The 20,525-nt window shown below is 40.2% G+C and overlaps 1 protein-coding gene across 4 annotated transcripts in view; it reads left to right on the forward strand.

Moving 5' to 3' along the window:
- Fgd4 (FYVE, RhoGEF and PH domain containing 4) overlaps positions 1 to 20,525 on the forward strand; it is a 153,825-nt gene that overhangs the window by 71,351 nt on the left and 61,949 nt on the right. For all 4 annotated transcript variants that reach the window (NM_001415054.1, XM_087575450.1, NM_001415055.1 and 1 more), the window contains 2 exon segments: positions 5,158 to 5,277; positions 14,530 to 14,713. In NM_001415054.1, coding sequence (NP_001401983.1) covers positions 5,158 to 5,277; positions 14,530 to 14,713 — 304 coding nt within the window.

A 20,525-nucleotide genomic window follows, 5' to 3' on the forward strand; every position in this document is an offset into this window, starting at 1 on the left:
TGTCTGGAATAGCGGATCTCTTGAAGCTCCTGTCTATATCATCTGGGCTGAAACTGAGGTCATAGTAACCAGAGATACAGTCGACGTAGTCACTTGAGTTCCTTAGTACAACCCAAGGATTTTTTTTTCTTTTTTTTTTATTAACTTGAGTATTTCTTATATATATTTCGAGTGTTATTCCCTTTCCCGGTTTCCGGGCAAACATCCCCCTCCCCCCTCCCCTTCCTTATGGGTGTTCCCCTCCCAACCCTCCCCCCATTGCCGCCCTCCCCCCAACAGTCTAGTTCACTGCAACCCAAGGATTTTTATAAGCTGGATTGCAGGTGTGCCCACAAATCAAATTTGACATTAACCTATCTACTTAATCCCATTGATGAATTTTTATAATGAACTTTATAATATCTTGATTATATCACTCCATAGGACTCTAGAGTGGAGGGAAAGAAAGCATAAAATGTGCTTTGCAGACTTCATGCTTGATTCAGAAATGAACATTCAGTTTAGTTAGACACCATTACTCTAATAATTTAATTGTGGTAAGAACCTTAGTGATATTAAAGCAAGAATCTTTGCAGCAGACTATGTAAGTGTTAAAGCAGTAAGAAGCTCTAAGTCAGTGTTTCTCAACCTGTGGGTCATGACCCCTTTGTAAACCTTGTATCTCTAAGAATATTTACATTAAATTCATAACAATAGCAAATTAGTTATGAAATAGCAATGAAACAATTTTTATTGTTAGGGATCACTATAACACGAGGAACTGTATTTAAAGGTGGCAGCAATAGGAAGATTGAGAACCACAGCTCTAAATTATAATTGTAACAAGTTTTGTGATATTTGGCATATTTTCACATGTACATGACTTTAATTTCCTTAGGAAATTGGGAAATACCCAAAAAGTTCTGGATCTCTCATCCCATGGTTTTTCTTCCCTCCCTGCTGGTGTTTGTGGCTGCTTTCAGCAAACTTAAGGACATTAGCCCTTAAAGGGTGGACTTCACCCATATTTGCTGAGAACAAAAGTAGAAAACAGCTAGATAATGAGAGGCTCAGTACATGGGTGTGATCTACAATATCAGTCACTGTCACACAGCAATCAAACTCTCCCTTGCTTTCCCCTACTAGCTGGAATTTCTATTTCAAGCTCCTCTTGCTGGAAGGTACATCTCACATTTTAAAATATGTATATGTATATATGGATATGGTGGTGCATAACTATAATCCCAGTCGTTGGGAGACAGGCAGGAGAATTGCAGTAAGTTGGAGGCCATTCTTGATCACATGATGAGTTTCAGGCCAGCCTGTACTACACAGTGAACCCTGTCACCTTACATAATATGTTGATGTGTACACATACATATTCATATATAACACATACAGTTACGCACAGATATATATATATGTACATATATGTATACATACACATAGATATATACCTGTTACCATGGTTTGAATGAGAATGGCCCTCATAGATTTCATATATTTGAATACTTAGTCCCCAGTTGTTAGAACTGTTTGAAAAGATTAGGAGATGTAGCCTTATGGGAGGAACTGTGTCACTAAGAGCAGGCTTTGAGGTTTCAAAATTCATTTACTGTGCTACTGTGCTTCTGCTTGTGGTTTGAATAACGAGTTATTGTATTGATTTTCAAGAGTTACAATTTTTGCCAGAAATTATCCAAAGTGCTGGATGGTGAAAAAAGAACATCCAAGCAGCAGAGATGTCGTCTGTAACAGACGAGGCACTGTAACAGTGGGAAGAATGGGCATCCAGATAAATGATAATAGAAACAATATTTATAAAGTGTTCACCATAAGCCAGATACCGTTGTCCCTACTTCCCTTCTGATAACAGTTATGTGGGCTCACAGAGCATTGCCAGAGCTTGCCTGTATGTAATAGCAATGGGCAATAGCCTTTTTAATGCATGTTGTAGCGGCAAGCTGACATCTGCTATTGTTATTAAGGTGAACATCTGGGAAGATTCATAACTCCAGATGTTTACAAATTTGCTTCTGGAATGTGAAGAACATTCTTAAAGTCTGCTTTTTCTCCTTTTACCCATACTTATGAAAGTTTGGAACTTGTATAGAAATAACGTTTAATGTTTCAAGTTTGGGATAAAAATTGGAAGTGTGTGGAAATACACTGTGAGTTATAATATTCTTACATATTCTGCTATTGTCTAGCAAAGCATACCTAGGTAAGAAAAGAAATACTTGCCCCCAAGGTCTCTAGAATTTATCTGCTCAACATGTTTATTGTGCACTACTATGTGACAGGTGGTGGCCAAGAACTCTACCCAAACAAAGATGGCTGAGTTCTAAAGCTCAGATTCCGAGTAGAGAAGGCGGGCAGTGTGCCAGTTATTACATGGTACGAGGACTACAGGCAAATGATTTGAAAAAGATTATAGGACGACCAGCTACAGAAAGAAGTGTGTCAGGGTCATCTGTATTAAGAAGGTAAAAGTTGAGCTAAGATTTGGAAAAAATAAACAGGTAGCCAAGAATTACCTGGAGAAGCATCCCATCAGAGAACAGCTAGATCATAAAATGTGTTTGGCCAGTGTGTGGAACAAAGATCAGTGCTACTGGAGTGATGTAAACGGAGCAGTCGTAAATGAGGACCTCCCTGATAGTGGAGCCGAGGCTGGGTAGTGCAGGGACTACAGATCATCTAAAGACCGTGAGGCTTTTCTCCTGGTAGTGTGGAGCCACTGAAGAAGCTTAAGCACTTGATCTCCCGTAGCCTAGTTCCAAGTTGTCAGCTGTATTGGAAGTTAGAGAAGGAGTATGGAGACTGTGTGGGGCTTGCTTTGATCCAGAAGTAACAATAAAGGCAGTGATCAGCATCCAAGTCTGTGAATTATTTTGGATGTAGAGTTGGGTAGTTCAAGTGGGACCGTCCCTACAGTCTCGGGCATTTGGATACTTGATCTTCGATGGTTGGTACCGAGGTTTGGGGAAGTTTAGGTCTGAAACATTGTGAGGAAGTACATTGCTGATAGCAGCTTTTAGAGTGAAAGCCTCATGCGGTTGCTAGTTCATTCTGATTTGTGCTTGCCTTGGAAGCTAGGAGGTCTCAGCTTCCTGCTCCTGCATTTAATTTTAAATTTTAATTGTGTGCAACTATAACAAAATATATAGAACTTAAATTTTACTTTTTTTCATCTTTATTAACTTGAGTATTTCTTATTTACATTTTGATTGTTATTCCTCTTCCTGATTTCCAGGCCAACATCCCTCTAACCTCTCCCCCTCCCCTTCTGTATAGATGTTCCCCTCCCCATCCTCCCCCCATTGCCACCCTCCCCCCAACAGTCACGTTCACTGGGGGTTCAGTCTTGGCAGGAACAAGGGCTTCCCCTTCCACTGGTGCTCTTGCTAGGCTATTCATTGCTACCTATGAGGTTGGAGCCCAGGGTCAGTCCATGTATAGTCTTTGGGTACTGGCTTAGTCCCTGGAAGCTCTGGTTGGTTGGCATTGTTGTTCATATGGGGTCTCGAGCTCTTCCAGTCCTTTCTCTGATTCCTTCAATGAGGGTCCAGTTCTCAGTTCTGTGGTTTGCTGCTGGCATTCGCCTCTGTATTTGCTGTATTCTGGGTGTGTCTCTCAGGAGAGATCTACATATGGTTCCTGTCAGCCTGCACTTCTTTGCTTCATCTATCTTGTCTAATTGGGTGGCTGTATATGTATGGGCCACATGTGGGGCAGGCTCTGAATGGGTGTTCCTTCTACCTCTGTTTTAATCTTTGCCTCCCTATTCCCTGCCAAGGGTATTCTTGTTCTCCTTTTAAAGAAGGAGTGAAGCATTCGCATTTTGGTCATCCTTCTTGAGTTTCATGTTAGAACTTAAATTTTAAATACTTTCTTTTATTATGCTATTCTGTACCCTTCATATGCAGAATTCATACAGCTTACAAATGTGAGACTCCATATTATTTAAACAATAACTTAGTGGTTCTCAACCTTCCTAATGCTTTGACTCTTTAATTTAAACAATAACTTAGTGGTTCTCAACCTTCCTAATGCTTTGACTCTTTAATACAGTTTCTCATGTTGTGGTGACTCCCGACCATAAAATTGTTTTTGTTATTACTTCATATCTGTAATTTTGCTACTGTTATGAATCATAATATAAATATCTATGTTTTTTCGATGGTCTTTGGGGGGGTCATGACCCATATAAGTTGAGAATTGCTGTAATAATGTGCCATTCCCACCTCTCTTCCTCAGCTCTTGGCACCCTGTGTTCTACCTTCTCTCTTTCTGGATGTGACTGTATTAGGTACTTAATGTAAATGAAGTTTTATGGCAATTGTCTTTTTTTTTATTTGCTCTTGATTTCATAACTAAGGCCTTTTCACTAGCACATGAGATACAGTGCTTTTCTACAACTTGTGGGATAAATGGAGAAATTTTTAAGGAATGATGGAAAAGAACTGTTAAGGGCTGGGAGTATAGCTCATTAAAAATAGCATGTGTATTCAAGTTCAGATCCCCACACCTACATAAAGCCCTAGGCATGGTGGTACACATCAGCACTGGCAGGAGGAGACAGGTAAGTCCTGGAGATCAAGTGGATATAGATTGAGAAAGTCAAAATATTTTTATGTGTAGATAATATGATAGTATCCATTAAGGACCCAAAAATTCCCCTGGGAAACTATTCCACAGGGAAACTCCTACGGTTGATAAACACTTTAAGCAAAGTCACTGCCTTTTTATATACAAATGACAAACAGCAAATGTTGAACATTTAAGTGTTTCTCAGCCAGTTGTGTTTCATGTTTTGAGACCCACAGCCAGGCATTACCTAGGGAGAGAAAAACCTTGGGATCCCTAGATGGGATGTCTTTATCAGACCTCTTCCCCAGGCTCTGAATAATTCAGTCACTGACTCGACACTACAGTATCAACTAGCAGCTACATGTTGTCCTTTCTGCAGACAGAGAGAGGTCTTTGTGTGAATATGAAGCTTTCTGAGCACACAGAATGAGGTCTTCCCCGGGAAAATCTGTCAAGGATAACACGTACACACCAAGCGTTTCTAAGGTCTTAGAATGCTGTTTTTATGTGGTCAGAAGAAGGTTAACTGATTAAACAAGAGTGCTGTATCTCTGTTTTTACCTTTCCTTTCCTTTTAAATTGTAGGCAGCAATACCTGTGCAAAGGTCACTCCACCTCATACAACAAGCAGCACAACCACAGAGGTTCGGGGAATAAATGGGAGGACACCAGCAAAACGCTCCGCTGCACATCCAAAGCCACAAGGTGTGTATCCTGGGACTCTGCAATTGGTCAGGTCTAAGGAGCCGCAGAGAGAGAGAATGCAGATAACCTGCTTGGGTAGAAACAAGTATTTGCTGTGCTCTTGAAACAAGGTGTGCATCCTTTCTAATGATGCTTTGCATGTTGCTGGGTTGCCTTAAAATCTCTTTGCTAAGGCTTTCTAAAAGAAACCTTTAAGATGAGTTTAAAATAAAATCCAGTAGATTAAAGAATTCTGGCCACTGCATTCATGAAGTATGAAGTATGACTATCAAGCCAAGTCCAATAACTACTGACTTACACAGTGAACCCAACTGTGAGCCTATCACCTTTAGTTCTGATCATATTTCCCCCTATAAAACTGAAGTGATATAAAGACAGAAAGTTTCTAACCATGATTTAAGCTGTTTTACATGCAAAACACAAGACAACACTGCTCATTGCTCCTGAGTCGAAAGATGAAAAATGAGAAATTCATATAATTCTGATCTACATAATTTACCAGATTAAAAGAGGTTTGGTATTTTAAAAGCCTTAACGGCTTTGCCCTGTTTGCATGGCTTTACTACGCTGTCTTCCAGTTAAAACATATATTTTTCAAAGCCTACTTTAAAAAGGGTTCAACCTTCCTTCTAGCCCACCACCCACCAGAGGCAGTGGAAAAGAAAGATTATAAGGGTGCAGGGGAAGTGGACCTGTTTAGAAATAGTTCTTTGGGGTGGGATTTCAATCCTTGTTGTTCTCAGTCCAGTCCACTAGCAAACACCAAACACAGGTCAGCACCTGCAGTCCGGCTCACTCAGCAGACACCACACATGAATCAGCAAGGGCAGTTCAATCCAGAAGAAACCACAGGGCGGGTCAGTTGGCCGGAGTCCACGGAAGCGGGCAAGAAGCCACAGGAATCTCACTAGAAGTTCTTCAGAGAGTTTCTCTCTATGACGTCCCCACAAGTGAATACAATGCAATGTAAGGCGAACCTTGGATGCATGCGTCTCAGCAGGAAAGACTAGCCAGACAGAGCAAAATGAGCCAGTGCTTAAGCTTCCTCTGCCTTGTGAGAGTGTATTTAAATTCTCTGTAAACATCATGTGTTCTTTCACATGTTTGCTATAGCGAAACATCCTTTGGCCTGTGTCTGCTTCAGCAAAACATTTTTTCACCTGTCTGTCCAGGCAAAACATTATTATGACCTAACTGAGTCTCCAGAAATTTCCACTTTACATACTAAACTTAGGGCAAAACCAAATCCAGAATTGAATTTTCTCACTTTAAAAGTCAAATTAATGTCATGTTTTTGTCTCTAGAAGTAATGTCTCATCCAAAGTACATAGGCATAAATGAAGTAGTAGAAGAAGTTGTAATGGTAGGGTTGTCCGTTTTCATGGTCTGTAATAAAAATCATGCTGGTGACTTTTTATGTAAACTTGATACAAGGTAGAGTCATCTGAGAAGAAAGAATCATAACAGGAAACACCTCCAAGTGTTAGCCTGTAGTTAGGTCAGCAGAGCATTTCTTCATTGACGATGACAAGGAGGGCCAGCCCATTGTGGATAATGCCTGGCTGGTGGTCCTAGCTGCCTACAGAAAGCAAGCTGAACAAGCATGAGGAGCAGATATGTGGCCAGCACCCTGCATACCTGCAGCAGCTCCTGCCTCCAGGGTCCTGCGGAGGTCCTTCCTTGGCTCTTCCATGGACTTGTAAGCTGTAAGATAAACTCTCTCTTCTACAGCTTGTTTTTTGTCATGGTGTTTTATCATAGTAATAGAAACTCCACCTGAGACACCAATAGTTTGTCAAAAAACAGCCATAGGCTCCTGCCTACAATTTATGACAGACTTTCTTTGGTCTTATAAAATCTTGGTTCCTTAGATCTAAATTCTAAGATTCTTTTTCATTGCATTATATGTTCTTTTGGGTTTTTTGGAGAAAGGGATTAACTATGTAGACCAGGCTAGACTCAGACTTACAGAGATCTGCTGCCTTGCCTCTCTGCCTCTCTGCCCCGCCCCCTCTGCCTCTCTGCCCCTCTCTCTGCCCCCTCCCTCTCTCTCTCTGCCTCTCTCTCTGCCTCTCTCTCTGCCTCTCTGCCCCTCTGCCCCTCTGCCTCTCTGTTCCTCTGCCCCTCTGCCTCTCTGTCCCTCTGCCTCTCTGTCCCTCTCCCTCTCTGTCTCTCTGTCCCTCTGCCCCTCTGCCCCTCTGCCTCTCTGTCCCTCTGCCTCTCTGCCCCTCTGTCTCTCTGCTCCCTGTCCCTCCCCCTCTCCTTCTCCCTCTCTCTGGAATTAAAGGTATGTGCCACCACAGACAGCATATTATTCATTCTTAATCTTCAGAACATTGATAAGTAAGAAAGGACAATTATTTAGTGCTAGTTTCTAGCTCGTCCTACTCGTTTAGGGGAGTGAATACCTCTTCTCTGTGCTATCTGTTTTGGGCCTAAGACTCCAACTGACATGGCACAGGGAAAAAAGCACACATTTTAATTTTTTTATGTGTGACCCAGACTCACAGAAATAAGGGCCCTGAATGTTGATGTCCCTAGCAGGAAGACCTGGAATCACTAAATACAGACCAGAAGCTGGGACTAGGAGGTTTTTCACAAGCTGAAGACTTATTACAAGAAAGCTTACTAAGAAGTACAGCATCTTGAGGGAAAGGCCATGGTCAACAAAAAGCTAAGTCAGACAGTGCTGGCAAGAGAATGTAGGATGCCTAAGACACAGCTGCCTTAGGGTTAGCACTGACAACTACAGCCCTTGGGAGGACGCTGGTTTCCCAGCGGCCAAACCCTTGCCATCTCCAAAGCCCTGGCCCCAGCCACAGCCCCAGCCCCAGCCCCGGTCCAGACTTTGCCAAGTTTGACACTGGGAAAGGACACAGAACTAACCTTTTGTCCTTTTGTCCTTTCATCAAAACCTCTGAGACAGATTTGGACTAGTCTGGCTTCAAACAATATGAATATTAGAATCACCACAACAAAGGGAGACTTCAAAAAGCTGTCTGATCTGAATTTTTATATACTAAATTAGATAGAGAAATAATTTGTATAAACATAGGACACTAGAGGGCTTTTCCATAGGATACTGGGGGAAACTAGAAAGATGAAGGTTTTTTTTTTTACTTTTATTGAATATTTTCTTTATTTACATTTCAATTATTATCTCCTTTCCTTGTTTCCCCTCTGGCAACCCTATCCCATCTCTTCTCCCCCTGCTCTACCACCTCCACCCACTCCCTCCCTCCTCCCCACCTTGTCAGTCCTCTACACTGGGGCATCGAGCCTTCACAGGACCAGGGCCTCTCTTCCCATTGATGCCAGACAAGGCCATCCTCTGCTACATATGTGGCTGGAGCCATCAGTGGCTCCATGTGTACTCTTTGGTTGGTAGTTTAGGCCCTGGGAGCTCTACAGTCCATCTTAGAAGGGTAAACAAAATACTCACAGGAGAAAACACGAGACAAAATGTGGAGCAGAGACTGAAGGAAAGGCCATCCAGAGACTGCCCCACCTGGGGATCATCCCATATGCAGTCATCAAACCCATACACTATTGCAAATGCCTAGAAGTGCATGCTGACAGGAGCCTGACAGAGCTGTCTCCTGAGAGGCTCTGCCAGAGCCTGGCAAATACAGAGGCAGACGCTCACAGCCAACCATTGGACTGAGAAAGGGATCCCCGGTGAAGGAGTTAGAGAAAGGACTGGACTGGAGAGGTTTGCAACCCCATATGAAGATTAGTTTAATAAGGTTTGTTAACATATGTTTTTTCTCAGCCTTATCCTCCTATTAATGAAGCTTCTTCTCTCCTGTAATGAGGACAGCTGCCACAGGGGAAAGGGACAAGGTCAAGATATTTCTCTAATGTCTCTGCTCAAAAGAATCCTTAAAAGTGGACATTCTTTTTTTTTCTTTCTTTTTTTTTTTTTTTCGGACCTGGGGAACAAACCCAGGGCCTTGCGCTTGCTAGGCAAGCACTCTACCTCTGAGCTAAATCCCCAACCCCAAAAGTGGACATTCTTTGCAAGAATATTCTACTTCATATACTGCCAGGACACATTGAGTAAGATCACTGCTATTATAATAATTTTAAAATATTGATAGTAAATATTTTCCCATATTTATTAAAAAAATTTTATACAATATATTTTATCACATTTCCTCCTCCAACTCCACCTGTATCTTTGTCATCTCCCTGCCCATCCAACTTCATGTTCTTTCTCTCATAAACAAAACAAAACAAAACAAAAGGCAAAATAAAAAACAAAAAGCAAAAAAAAACCTACTAAGATTTAAAAAAATATCAAAACAAAACAAAAAAGAGCATATACACACACATACACACACACGCATACATGCACACATACACACACGCGCACGCGCGCGCACACACACACACATGCACACATGCACATACACACATACACACACATGCACATACACACATACACACACATGCACACACACACACACACATATGCACACACGCACGCACGCATGCATGCACACATACCTATTTCCAGCAGGTATCAATTACAAATACATTCTTGATTAAGAGGGGGAGTGACTTTGTCCACTTTCTCATCTCCATACTGAGATTTTGTCTAGGTTGAATGTGTGCAGATCCTTGCATGCTGTCACCACAATCTCTTCTGCGCATCAGCTCTGTTGTTCTGAAAGATGCTATTTCCTTGGAGTCATCTTCTGTCTCTGTCTCATAAACTTCGTATCTTTTCCTACGGGTAGATCCTTGAACCTTGAAGGAAGGGGTTTGATAAAGATGTCCCACTTAAAGCTGAGTGTCCCAAAGGCTCTCACTCTCCACATAGTGTCCAGTTGTAGGTGTCTGTGCTAATTATTTTAAGAAAAAACTTCCATAATGATGGCCGAGAGGGGCACTGATCTATGGATCTATAGCAATGTCATTAGGAGTCATTTTATTGCTCTGTTCCTTTAGAAGATGAGTGGTATTTGGTTTTCCCATAGGCCTATGAACTATCGAGTTTTGGGTTCTTGGACACATTAGCAGTTTCAGGTGTGGATTCCATCTGATACAACAGGCCTTAAATCAAATCAAAAGTTGGTTGAGGAAAAGCATGATCAAAACATATTTCACACACACACACACACACATACACACACACACACACACATACACACACATACACACACACACACACACACACACACACACACACACACACACACACACACACACACACACGGAAAAAAAAAACCCTCTTTTCATTTTGAAAAAAAATGGCTGGTTACTCCCATAACATATGCTATTGCTTCAGTGTATCTTACAGATACATCACTATTGTAGTTCACAAGCATTGCAGCTGCATCCAACTAACAATACTTTTCTTCTCCAGTAGAATGCAAAGTACCTTTGAGTACCATAAACACTAGTCAGTAGTGGTAAAGCTTCTACTTGGACAATACCTCAAATCTGCATGTTTGATGACATAAGTAGGTTGTGTCTTCAACACTATGGCATTGCCATCAGTCTATGAGGAATAACCAACAGCCAATAATCTTGAAAATAGCCTATGATGTTTAGGGGATGGAATCCATGGGACCCCTTTGATAAGTGACACAGCAAGATATAACCCACATCTGACATTGGAGATTTGATTTGATAGCATGGATGTCTACTTGGGACACTGTCTCCCCCATTATAGGGTGACTCCCTATAAAATGTATATATATTTGATTGTGTAAGTGTACCACATCTTCGTTATCCAATCATCACTTGATGAACATCTAGGCTGTTTGCAGTTAATGTGGATGAGCGAACATCTTTGCAGTGGACTATAGAGTCCGTTGAGTGTGTGTCCATGAGTGGTGTAACTGGATATTAAGGTAGATTGAGTTTCAGCTTTTTCAAGAACCTGCACACTGACTTCCATAAAGACCAGAGCAGTTGGCACCACCACCAGCTCCCTTAGCCTGTGTCTTTACCGTAAAGTGCTGTCATTTGTTTATTGATCTTGGCCATTCTCATTGGGGTAACATGAAATCTAATAGTAGTTTTAATTTCCATTTCCCTAGTAGCCAAGGATGTTGAACTTTTTTTTAATTAAGTGTTTCTTAGCCATTTCTGTTTCATCTTTTGAGAACATCCACCCTGATCCTTCTAGCTTTTAGAATTTCTATTGAAACTTGATGGCCCTGCTATATTAATGGTACTATTATATTAATGGCAAGGTCTTTTCCCCTTGCAGCTTTTAATATACTTTTTTCTGTACATTTAGTGCTTTGAATATTGTGTCTTTGAAATTTCTTTTATGATTCTATTGGTGTTCTGCATGCCTCTTGTACTTTTATAGGCATCTCTTTCTCTAGGTTGGGCAAATGTTCTTCAATAATTATCCTATTAGTCATAGGTTTGTTCTACTCATAGTGTTTAGACTTTCTGGATGTTTTGTGCTTCATTTCTTTTTGTAGAATTAATTTTTTCTTGACTTGACAGTCTATTTCCCTGTGTTATCTTCAAAACCTGAGATTCTCTTCTCTCTCTTCTATGTCTCAGTCTGTTGGTGGTGCTTACCTGTGACTTGAGATTCTCTCTTCCTTGTCTGTCAGTCAGTCAGTGAAATGAATGGCTTTTCATTACTGACTGACTTGAGTTTTTCATTATTTGATTATTTCCTTTATCTGTTTTTGTTTTCACTGTCTTTATAAAGGTCTTTGTTCATCTTTGAACATATTTTTTAAATATTTATTTTATGTATATGAGTATACTGTTGCTGTCCTCAAACACACCAGAAGAGGGCATCAGATCCCATTACAGATGGTTGTGAGCCACCATGTGGTTGTTGGGAATTGAACTCAGGACCTCTGGAAGAGCAGTCAGTGCTCCTAACCACTGAGCCATCTCTCCAGCCCTGAACACAATCTTTACTGTTTTCAAGACTTTGTCTTATGTCTTAGCCAAATTGCCTTTTCAGGACCTATTGCAATAGAATTGCTGGCTTATGCAGGAAGAGTATTGTTTTTGTTGTTCATATTTGTGGTTTTCTTGGTGTAGCTGGAGTTAAGATCTTTGAATTTTAAGATTATTTTGGTGTAGATGTCTGTAGATAGATGGTGTCACCTTTGTTGGTATTCCATTCTTTGACTGCTATTCTGGGTTCTATCCAAACCTGACAGCTGTGAGGTCCCTGGTAAAGAGTGAGAGTCACAACTGAATGATGAGACAGACCGTTGAAAGGAAGACCTAGAGGTTCCCTTATTTCTGTGTCTATCCCAAGAGCCTAAGTCCCAAGATGATGAAGGTGGACAGGGAGCAGGAGCTCACACGGTCAGGTAGCAACAGATTCAAGAGTAATTCTAGAGCATCTGTAATAAAGGGTTGGGGGGTGAAGAAAAGTCACCTGTCTGGGTCTCAGCTGTGGGGTCCAAGTAGAGAGTTGTCCTGTGGTTGGTGGAGAATCATAAAGAAGGGAGGTGACTAGAAGGGATGGCTGAAAGGGGCAGGGCAGAAGAACCAGAGGTGTCTTGGACTCTGGGCATACCGAGACCTATTTTCCCATTTTGCATTCAAGGCAGACGTTAGCAATTGATTCTACTTATACTCTAACCTTGGGTTTCCTCAATTTTTTTAATATAGTAACAATTAATTAGAGTTATTGTTCTTAGCAAAAGTCAATGTGACTGATAATAAAATTTGCTTGTGGAATATTTGGTAGCCACATAACACACCCATGTACTAGGAGCCTTTTGTCTGTATTGTTCTTTTGGATCAAGAGTTTGAATGGAAACAAGTGATGAATATGAAAGATATTAAAGAGTCATAGAGTAGTGACTGGACAATAAAAAGAGTCTTCAATATATAGTTAACAGGAATAAATGCTTTTATATGAAAGAGTATTGTTAAAAGGAAGGCATTTCTCCTAGTGCAGCGGTTCTCAATCTATGGGTCTCAATCCCTGGAGATGTCAAACAACCCTGGCACAGGAGTCACATATCAAATATCCTGCATATCAGATATTTACATTATAATTCATAACTAGCAAAATTACAGTTGTAAAGTAGCAAAAGAAGTTTACTGTTGATGGTCATCAGAATATGAAGAACTATATTAACAGTTGCAGCATTAGGAAGATTGAGAACCACAGATCTAATGGGTTGTATTTCTGTGAGTGCAGTGCTTATGTTCACATGCATACAGCATTATTTCACACAGAGCTCATGTTCATCATACATTTGAAAAGTTATGTCAGATTGAATGATGTGAACAATAATAGAAACAAGAGTATATGTGGGTAAGCTAGTTTATGAAAACCTAGCAGAGTAAGTTTTGGTAATAATGCAGTAGAGTTGCTGCTGAGATGCTAAGGAGAGATGCAGAAAACATTTAGAAATGCTGACACCCTATACCTCTCCTTCTTATAAGAGGTCAGCAGTGATGAAGGGTGGGAGTAGAGGTGCATGGGAATGCATCCTCAGGTACATCCTCAGAAAGCATTGATGCGTGATAAAGTTCTCAATGGGGAAGAGTTAAAAAGAAGATAGTACTCCTCTGTAAATGTTCACAGAACACCAAGGCTGCAGGGAAGGAATATAACGAATCCTGGTAGCTAAAACATAAGACCTAAAGCTCACCGAGTTTCCTGAAGTAGTAAATGTGACCACAAAGAGAAATTTCATTCTGTAGTTTGAGATTATTTCTTTGGTTCTGATGCTATTACTTTCTTTGAACACAGAGCTTTGGACTAAAGTATAAGATCTTAGTTTATGTTTGGTTTTGGTTTAGACAGCATTTTAGTACATAGCCCTGGCTGGCCAGAAAGTGAAACTCTATATGTAGACCAAGTTGGACTGGAGCTCACAGAGATACCCCTACCCTTGTCACCTGAATGCTGGCATTGAAGTTGGCAGAAGCACCATGCCCAGCTAAAATTCTGGTTGTAAGTTAGCTCAATGAGTATAGAGTATACAGATATATTTTTCTTTGAACTCTGCATGTCCTTGATTTCTACTTAACTTCAGGAGTGAAAGAATAATTTTCTTATCCTTTAAGTACAGCACACATAGCACACACACACACACATTGAAATTATATAATTTCAATGAGATCTGGAAAAATAGCAAGAGCTAAATAAAGTTCTCCTTGGTTAGGACAGTTCCAGTTTGACAGGCTCCCTTGCAATAGCTAACTAATGATAACGATTTTTGCACCTAGGGTACCAGAATCTTCACTGTTAAAGAGAAAAACAGTGAAATATTGAATTCTTTTCTTTTTCTACAGTGCCTCCAAAACCATTACATCTGCAGAATTCATCTTCATCCTTTAGACCCCAAGTCCCCAGGCATAAAGCTTTACCTAGCGCAAAGCCAAGGATGGAGGAGTCTAATCCAGCCCCTACTTCATGTGCCTCAAAAGGGAAACATAGTAAGGTGTCGGATCTCATCAGTCACTTTGAAGGAGGCAGGTAAGAGTTAATGTGTATGGGAGAAGGCGGGAGAAGGAGGGTCTTTGAAAGTCATAGTTTCCTACAGTTACATTTTAAAGCTAAATTACTTGGTCTTGCCCTAGTATGCGTTAACATTTGCTGTGTGTGGATAGTCTGAGTCTCCTCTTCCGTATATGCATGGGTGTGTCAGTCTGGGTTACTGCTGTCGTCATGCCGCTGCTGTTCAGGATATTAGGCTTGGCAAGAAGGCCACATGCCTGCTCTATCTCCATTTTCCTCACTCTCTGAGGACCTGACTGCTGTGGATTCTTGCCTCCTGTGCCTCTCTAGCATCTCTGACCCTTTTCATGCAATGAGAGGCCACTGTAACAGTTCAGTCTGTTTCTCTCTTCCTGATATTACCTCATGGTAAGTTACAAAGAGATACTGTTACTACAAAACTCATACGTTGCTTTTTTCCCTTATATTATCTAAATTGTTTTATCTTAGAAAAAAGATTGTCATTAGAAATCTATATAAAATGTATATAATTTTACTTAACTACACACAAAGCCAAACATTTTCATCCATTCCAATGTAATATTAACAGACAATTTCCCATTACATGAATGTTTTTAAGAATTATTCCTTTTACTATTTTATATCTATGGGTGTTTTTTGTGTGTCACTACAAACTTTTAAATTTTATTCTTATATACGTAATGACACCTTAACTCTGGAATATTTCGGGGATATCCTGGGAAGCATGAGCAAGCACAAAACTACAATGTCCTCATTCAAAATTCAAAATGTAAGGATAAACCAGCCGGTGTGGGAGGGACGACACAAACATATAGTCACAATACTGAAATACTGAAACAGGGGTTCAAGAGTTTGAGGTGAGCCTGAGCCCGATTGTAAGACTCCTTAAAAACAAAACAAGAAACTAAAATGTAATATACTGACAAAATATTATACTTACTATAATACAGTTGCAAATTTTGGAGAAACTTGTTTAAAAGCAGTATTTCGTTCCTGAGCACTTATGTGATCTTCTGTAAATCCTCAAAGGCCTCTGGCGGGAATTTGTAATGCCTTTTGGGGCTGAAATTATAGCAATATTTAAAGCAATGCTAAATTTCATTCAGGTTTTTTTCTTCTCAGAGTTGATTGATTCAAAAGCAGAAAAGAGACCCTTCCAGTTTACAGATTCTAAAGCTACTGCCCTGAGAGCATAGGAGGGGGGAGCCTGAGCCTGCTCTCACTGTTGCCATGTCAGGGCCTTCCTGGGAAGGTCTCAAAGGAGTCCATAGTCCAAAGGCCGAGGTCTCCAACCCTGATTAGTTTTGTGGCCCAAGTGCAAATTGTTTGAGTTTAACTTTCCAGGTGAAATGTATACAGTTTTATACTTAATGTGAGGAAGGATGTGCTATAATTCCTGGTTCTTGTTTTGACAAGGGTTTCCAAGGATTCTGCTTGTAGTGGAATCCATTGTAAGAGCAACAATATTGGTTTGCTGTCATCCAGGCAGTACCAGGGTTGTGGTGTTCGAATCCACTCAGAAAGATCAAAGACTTAGACTCATTCAAACTTAGATTAAATTAAGTTCTTTTTACCGCTTGCAGAACAATGGCAACCTTAGATTCAAACAGCATGTCCTATGGAAAAGGGGTGTGTGTGGTTAAGGTGGGGTTTTTAATGAACACCAGAAAGGTGTGTATTCCAACTATCCCTGGAATCCACAGTTGGGCGGGAAAATTGCTCTACTTCCCTCATCGTTTCTTATCTTCCCTCGGGATAATAATAAAAGGACCACTCCATCCTTTCCCACAGTGATAAGCAGGTTTTGTAGAAGCAAGGGCAGCTGTTAAAACCTCACAGCTCATTGTCCTGTTCTTATCTCACCTGCTAGCCACTATGATCTCCCAGCTGTTCCAGAGCAATAGGTCAGTGACCCTTACGGGGTACCTGGCTACATATTTTATTTTTTAGTCATCACGGGGACCTGTGTAAATTATTAGCCATGTCTGAACACTCTAATGCCTGGGATAGAACAGCTCATTTCTGAGCCGGCAGACGGAGTGCTATCAGGTTAGGATCAGGTTACTCTGTTGCTACTGTCTCTTTCTGCCTCTTTCCCATCCTTCACTTCACAAAACAGTAACAGGGGAGGGATGGGGCAGCATGGGGCAGGATGAAGGAAGGTGCATATCAGTATTTCATAAACTGTCTTGCCTTAGCCCACTTCTCTCCTTGTCACCCAGAGTTCTGCCTGTGCTGGAGAAGGTAATCACTGTTGGATTTTATCCCCTCTTTTTTCAGCTTATTTACCTGTTCCTTGTTCTATCTAAATGGGACAAAGATGGTGATGAAATTTAGAAGTGGACTTTGTGGCTTGAAGGCTGTAATGACATCTAGTGCCCTCTTCTGGTGTGTCTGAAGACAGCTACATTGTACTAATATAAATAAAAATTAATAATTTTCTTAAAAAACACAATAACAGTGTAAAAAGACTTAGTAATTTCTAGGCACTTAGTGCAGACTTAATAAATGTTGTCTGATGTTTGATTGCCACAGGATCGTCACAATAATCAGCGGTCCATTGTACATCTGTTGAGCTCTTCACAAATATCCAGTTAAGTTTTAGGAGTAAAAGATACTATCTGCATGCTCATAGAATTCTAGTCTGTTTTAATTTCCTCTTATTTACATCATAAAAATTCTCAGACTATAGCTTTGAGTTTTATATTCTCTCCCTCAACCTGAAATAATTGGTTAAACTAATATACAAATATTTCCATAGGAACATAATTATGTACTGGGAGTGAGGTTCTATTGTCCTGTTAGTACTATCAAGACTACATAGAATATCAACAGTAAACACCCAGAAGTGTGGACAATCCTGAGACCACAGGCTCAAGAGGAAAATGCATAGTGCCTCTGGACACAGGAATATGGGAGCAGTCAGCTGCAGGAGCCCTCGGTCCAGGTCTGCGCCTAGAACTGAACTGAACAAGTCAAACAGCTCCCTGCACCCAAATCTCGTGGAGGTGGGGGGGAGCTAGACCCTCAGAGGTACAGAAACTCAGCAGAAATCAGAAGAGATGACCCTCTGCACACATTCCCGACTCAAGAGGCAAATACCTAGTGCCATCTGTGGCCCCTGCACACACGGACTTAGGAGCAGTCAGGGACAGGACCGTTCCAGTTGCTGCTCTCCCCGAGAGCTGAAAGTTGGCTACCAGGAGCTACTATACACCTGAGAGCAGAACCCTCTGTTCCCAGAACCAGCTGAAAGAAAACAGGAAAACAGTTCTACAGGAGTGCTGATACAAAGGCCTACAGGACGGTCAAGCCACCATCAGAAACAGCAAGGCAAGATAACACCAGACACAATCTGATGGCAAGAAGCAAGCTCAGGAACCTAAGCAACAGAAACCAAGACTACTTGGCATCATCAGAGCCCAGTTCTCCCACCAAAGCAAACATTGGGTATCCAAGCACACCAGAAAAGTGAGATTTAAATTTAAACTCATATTTTATCATGATGATGGAGGACTTTAAGAAGGTAATAAATAACTCCTTGTAGGAAATACAGAACAACACAAGTAAACAAGTAGAAGCCCTTAAAGGGGAAACACAAAAATCCCTTAAAAAAATTACAGGAAAACACAACCAACTAGGAGAAGGAATTGAACAAAACCATCCAGAAGTTAAAAAATGGAAATAGAAACAATAAAGAAAGCACAAAGGGAGACAACATTGGAGATAGAAAACCTATGAAAGAGATCAGGAGTCATAGAAGCGAGCATCACCAACAGAATACAAGACAGAGAAGAGGGAATCTCAGGAACAGAAGATACCATAGAAACATCTACACAACCATCAAAGATAATATAAAATGCAAAAACCTCCTAGCCCAAAACATATAGGAAATTCAGGATACAATGAGAAGATGAAACCTAAGGTTCATAGGTATAGAAAAGACTGAAGACTCCCAAATTAAAGGGCCAGTAAATATCTTCAACAAAATTATAGAAAAAAACTTCCCTAACCTAAAAGATGAGATGCCCATAAATATTCAAGAAGCCTACTGAATTCCAAATAGATTGGACCAGAAAAGAAATTCCTCCTGTCACATAGTAGTCAAAACACCAAATGCACAAAACAAAGAAAGAATATTAAAAGCAGTAAGGGAAAAAGGTCAAGTAACATATAAAGGCAGACTTATCAGAATAATACCAGACTTCTCAACAGAAACTATGAAAGCCAGAAGACCCTGGACAGATGTCATACAGACCCTAAGAGAACACAAATGCCAGCCCAGGTTACTATATCCAGCAAAACTCTCAATTAACATAGATGGAGAAACCAAAATATTCCATGATAAACCTAAATTCACACAATATCTTTCTACAAACCCAGCCCTTCAAAGGATAATAGATGGAAAACTCCAACACAAGGAGGGAAACTACACCCTAGAAAAAGCAAAAAGGTAATCTCCTTGTAACAAAACCAAAAGAAGAGAAACACACAAACATAATCCCACCTCTAAATACGAAAATAATAGGAAGAAACAATCACTATTCCTTAATATCTCTCAACATCAATTGACTCAATTCCCCAATGAAAAGACATAGACTAACAGACTGGATACATAAAGAGGACCCAGCATTTTGCTGCATACAGGAAACACACCTCAGAGACAAAGAAAGACACTACCTCAGAGTAAAAGGCTGGAAAACAACTTTCCAAGCAAATGGTCCACAGAAACAAGCTGGAGTAGATAATATGATAGCCATTCTAATATTGAATAAAATTGACTTTCAACTAAAAATCATCAAAAAAGATAAGGAAGGACACAATGAAAGCTGTGCAAGGAGGAAAACTCATATCATAGTTCTGAGTGCCAAAAAAAAAAAAAAAAAAAAAAAAAAACACCAGAAGAGAGCATACATCAGCAGCTTGACAGCATACCTAAAAGTTCTAAAACAAAAAGAAGCAAATACACTGAAGAGAAGTAGAAGGCAGGAAATAATCAAACTCAAATAGAAACAAAAAGGACTGTACAAATAATCAACAAAACCAAGAGCTGGTTCTTTGAGAATATCAACAATAGATAAACCCTTAACTAGTCTAATCAGAAGGCAAAGAGAGTGTTTCCAAATTAACAAAATGAGAAATGAAAAGGAAGACATAACAACAGAATCTGAGGAAATTCAAAAAATCATCAGATCCTAGTACAAAAGTCTATATTTAACAAAACTGGAAAATCTGGAGGAAATGGACAATTTTCTAGACAAATACCAGGAATCAAAGTAATATCAGGAACAGATAAACCCACCTAAACAACCCCATAACTCCTAAAGAAATAGAAGCAGTTATTAAAAGTCTCCCAACCAAAAAGAGCCCAGGACCAGATGGGTTTAGTGCAGAATTCTATCCTTCTATGAAACCACAATTACTCTTATACCTAAACCATACAAAGACCCAACAAAGAAAGAGAACTTCAGATCAATTTCCCTTATGAACATTGACACAAAAATACTCAAAAAAATTCTTGCAAACTGAATCCAAGAACATATCAAAACAGTCATCCATCATGATCAAGTAGGCTTCATCCCAGGGATGCAGGGATGGTTCAATATATGGAAATCCATCAATGTAATCCACTATATAAACAAACTCAAAAATAAAAGCCACATGATCATTTCATTAGGTGCTGAGAAAGCATTTGACAAAATTTAACACCCCTTCATGATAAAAGTCCTGGAAAGAATAGGAATTCAAGGCCCATACCTAAACATAGTAAAAGCCATATACAGCAAACCAGTAACTAACATCAAACTAA

The sequence above is a fragment of the Rattus norvegicus genome, chromosome 11 (assembly GCF_021556685.1).
Source record: "Rattus norvegicus strain SHRSP/BbbUtx chromosome 11, alternate assembly SHRSP_T2T, whole genome shotgun sequence".
NCBI classification, from domain to species: Eukaryota; Metazoa; Chordata; class Mammalia; order Rodentia; family Muridae; genus Rattus; species Rattus norvegicus.